This window comes from Lolium perenne, chromosome 2 (assembly GCF_019359855.2).
Source record: "Lolium perenne isolate Kyuss_39 chromosome 2, Kyuss_2.0, whole genome shotgun sequence".
NCBI classification, from domain to species: Eukaryota; Viridiplantae; Streptophyta; class Magnoliopsida; order Poales; family Poaceae; genus Lolium; species Lolium perenne.
The window spans coordinates 70,727,263-70,731,022 of NC_067245.2; the positions used below are offsets into that span (position 1 = coordinate 70,727,263).

General features: G+C 49.5%; 1 protein-coding gene across 1 annotated transcript; it reads left to right on the forward strand.

Moving 5' to 3' along the window:
• Positions 1-243: 243 nt before the first annotated feature.
• LOC127332894 (UDP-rhamnose/UDP-galactose transporter 2) lies at positions 244-3,529 on the forward strand. Its single transcript, XM_051359227.2, has 5 exons — positions 244-634; positions 741-925; positions 1,025-1,225; positions 2,154-2,315; positions 2,876-3,529. The coding sequence occupies exons 1-5, from the start codon at positions 505-507 to the stop codon at positions 3,236-3,238; spliced, it is 1,041 nt and encodes a 346-aa protein (XP_051215187.1). The 5' UTR covers positions 244-504; the 3' UTR covers positions 3,239-3,529.
• The last annotated feature ends 231 nt before the right edge of the window (positions 3,530-3,760 follow it).

The following is a 3,760-nucleotide window of genomic DNA, read 5'->3' on the forward strand; positions in this document are numbered from 1 at the left end:
AGAGCTTTCGGCTTTAACGGTGCGGCCCCACTGCCGAGGGGAACGGAAACGGTCGCGACGGCTTCGAATTGAACGAGTGTGGAAAAAATCCTGCGGGCAACGCGCAAAAATCGAGGGGAAACTGCACGGAAAGGGAAAAAGGGAAGCAGGCCCGGCGCACCAGAGATCCAAGAACACCTCCTCCCTGTCGTCGTCGTCGTCTCCGTCGCCCCTTCTTCTTCTTACCCACCACCGGGAAATCTCAAATTTTTCACCGGCCTCCACCTTGCCGTTGACGTTTCCGGCAGGCAGCACAATTCGAAACCCCCTCCCACACTCCCCTCCCCTCCCTTCCGTGCCTAGGCGGCAACGCTTCTCCTCTCGTCCCCTCTCTTCTTTATAACCCACCGGCCCCTCCCGCGTGAGGGTACAAGAGCCTCCTCCTCCTGCGCAGCCGAGCCGAGACAGACGAACCGTGCCGAGCCCTTCCTCCCTCCTCCGGGGTTCCCTCCGACAGCGGCGGACATGGAGGCGGAGAAGAAGCCGCCGGTGGTCTCCGACCTGGGCGCGTGGGGGATGAACGTCGTCAGCTCCGTCGGCATCATCATGGCCAACAAGCAGCTCATGTCCTCCGCCGGCTACGCCTTCTCCTTCGGTACGCCCCTCCCCTCCCCCCAGATCTGGATCCGCCGCCTCGCAGCTCCACCCCGGATCTGACGCTCCTTTCTTTCCCCCCCTCCCCTTCTCCCAACCCAACGCAGCCACCACGTTGACCGGCTTCCACTTCACCGTCACGGCGCTGGTGGGCTGGATTTCCCGGGCCAGCGGCTACTCCGCCTCCAAGCACGTCCCGCTCTGGGAGCTCGTCTGGTTCTCGCTCGTCGCCAACACCTCCATCACCGGCATGAACCTCAGCCTCATGCTCAACTCCGTCGGATTCTACCAGGTACGCCACGCCCATTCGCCATACCATACCCCCCTTTTTTCTTCCTTTCTCCTGTCCTCGTCGTCGTGTCGTGGCTGAACACGCGCGGCGAATTCGCAGATTTCCAAGCTCAGCATGATCCCCGTCGTCTGCCTCATGGAGTGGGTCATCAACAGCAAGCACTACACCACCAAGGTCATATCCGCCGTCGTCGTCGTCGCAGCAGGCGTCGGGATTTGCACCGTCACCGACGTCGAGGTCAACGCCAAGGGATTCATCTGCGCCTGCGTCGCCGTCTTCTGCACATCGCTTCAGCAGATTGTGAGTTCTCCCCCCCCCCCCCCCCCCTCTCCCCCCCTTTTTTTTTCTCTCACTCTCTTGATACTACAAGAATCTGTGCACCTGACATTCCTGCTCGTGTCTTGCAATGTTAAATACTACTGTAGTTGTAGATGCTGTAATTCGAGATTTGCCTTGAGAATTTCACCCTGTCATTATCAATTCCACACAAGATAAAGCTAAGAAATGCCTCTGATAACGAGCATCGTTAGCCGTTAAATTGGCGAAACAATGTCGCACCGAAGCCAAATGCTTACTCATTAGCGGTTCTGGTCATTTGTTGACTTCACTTGTTGGTGCCGTTACCGTTGTATTATTGGTGCGAGCTGTCTGACATGTGGCAGCACCTCTGTTTGCGGTGTTGATACTATTCTAATGACGACCAGTGAAAACTCTGCAACAAGGAATCTCAAACATTGTGAATTCTAGATAGTTGCAATATAACCGTTACAGCCAATGGGGTCAAAACCAACATTCGCACTGTTGACCTGCAGTATGATTCATTAGTTAATGGATCGCATCACATGCTCTGGAGTTGACATTTTCTTGATTAATAACTTGTCTGTATTCTCCCGCCTTTTGATACCTTACATTGGAAAACTTCCTTGATAGTTATGTAGACTTTCAATTTCCAAAGATCTGCAGATACTGTCGGATTAATTACATTTCTGTTGCTAAATCTAGTGATGATAACGTATTTTGGACTCCTCATCGGTGATATTAGATACAAAAATGTGGGTTTGAAGTTTTGGAAGATGATTAGTACAACTTCTACATTGTTGACGAAGAGTTTAATTTTTTAACTAAACGCTAAAGAGATTTTTTTGCAAATTATTTTCCATTATATTACCTATGCAGTTTAATAATTTCCATATGTTCTGGGTTCTGACAATGATTGTTCTTGTTCCAGACAATTGGCTCCTTTCAGAAGAAGTACAGCATTGGGTCATTTGAGCTGCTGAGCAAAACTGCGCCGATACAGGCAGTGTCACTTATTATACTGGGCCCCTTTGCGGATTACTACCTCAATGGACAATGGTTATTTAACTACAGCTTTTCAACAGGGGCAACTGTAAGTTCTAACTTCTGTCACACGTTTCTCTATAAATTAAACCATGCTTTTGATTCATGTAAATGTTAACTTGGGTACCCAACATCTCATCAGTAACCTACTGTAATAAATTACTACCTCCGTTCCCAATTATAAGATGTTTTGGAGGGCTAATTTAGCCTTCCAAAACGTCTTATAATTTGAAACAGAGGTAATAATAAATTGCAATTATATTTTACAAATTCTTCTGATTATGTCATGGAACTGTCACAGCACTATTTTCTTCTTGGTCTTCTGTATGTTTTGCTTAAGATTCTTCCTGAAAAGTTCCTTCAGTGCTAACATTCACCGTGACAGCACTAATTTCCATTACATGATTTGTGAAGTTACACTGTTGTTTACTGTTAGCCACAACAATATTTCCAGCTTAAATGAAAGGAAATATTTCTAGCTTGCAGTTATCAACCCAGTTCTGCATGATGTTTCGTTAATCATCATGCAGCTCTTTGTGCTGCTTTAACATTCTGCCTCGAAACAATTTGTATCTGTTCTGACAATCCCCTTTGTTAATCCCATTACAGTTCTTCATACTGCTTTCATGCTCCTTGGCTGTCTTCTGCAACATGAGCCAGTACCTCTGCATCGGCCGGTTCTCCGCAACCTCATTCCAGGTCCTAGGCCACATGAAAACCGTGTGTGTGCTGATCCTCGGCTGGATTCTGTTCGACTCGGCTCTTACCATCAAGAACATACTTGGTATGTTGCTGGCCATTATGGGCATGGTAGTCTACAGCTGGGCCATGGAGTCCGAAAAGAAGGCCACCGCCGCAATCCCACGGAACAAGAGTGACATGCTGGATGGTGAGGACGTGCCCCTGAAGTCCAGGCTGAGTGGGGTGCCATCTGATGAGCTTGACCTCGAGGATGGCCCGATGAAGAGCTAGCCTGCCAGCATTATTCATTGATTCTTCTTGGTTCTTTTGTACTATGTGTTTAATCCACATTGTTGGCGAGTCCTCAAAGCTATCGACACTTCTTGTTAATTTTGCCTCTTGCTGAGGGGTGTTCATCATAGGTGATGACGACCCTGGCTGGTCTCGACGTAGATGACCACTTAGAAAAATTTGTCAAGGCCGATATGGGCCGGAGCCATGTCAAATCGTGATGGCCTGTTGTTATAGATGATGACAATACTTATATAATGCAATACAGGTGTTCCACCGTTGTAGGATCCAGTGAATGTGTGCAATTATTCCTCTAGTGTTCGCTGTCGAGTGTCGTCTTGCCCTGGGCATCGTGGTTTCCGTCAGCACCATGGACGGGTTCGTGCCTGTCGTGCGCTCTGTCGGGCTCTCCCTTGCCGTCCTCACATGGGATGGACGGATGGTGCGTGTGGTGGGGCTTGCCGGTGGCGAACGTGGCGGCCGGCAAGGAGGACGTGGACGGCCATCGGCCGCCGGCCTAGC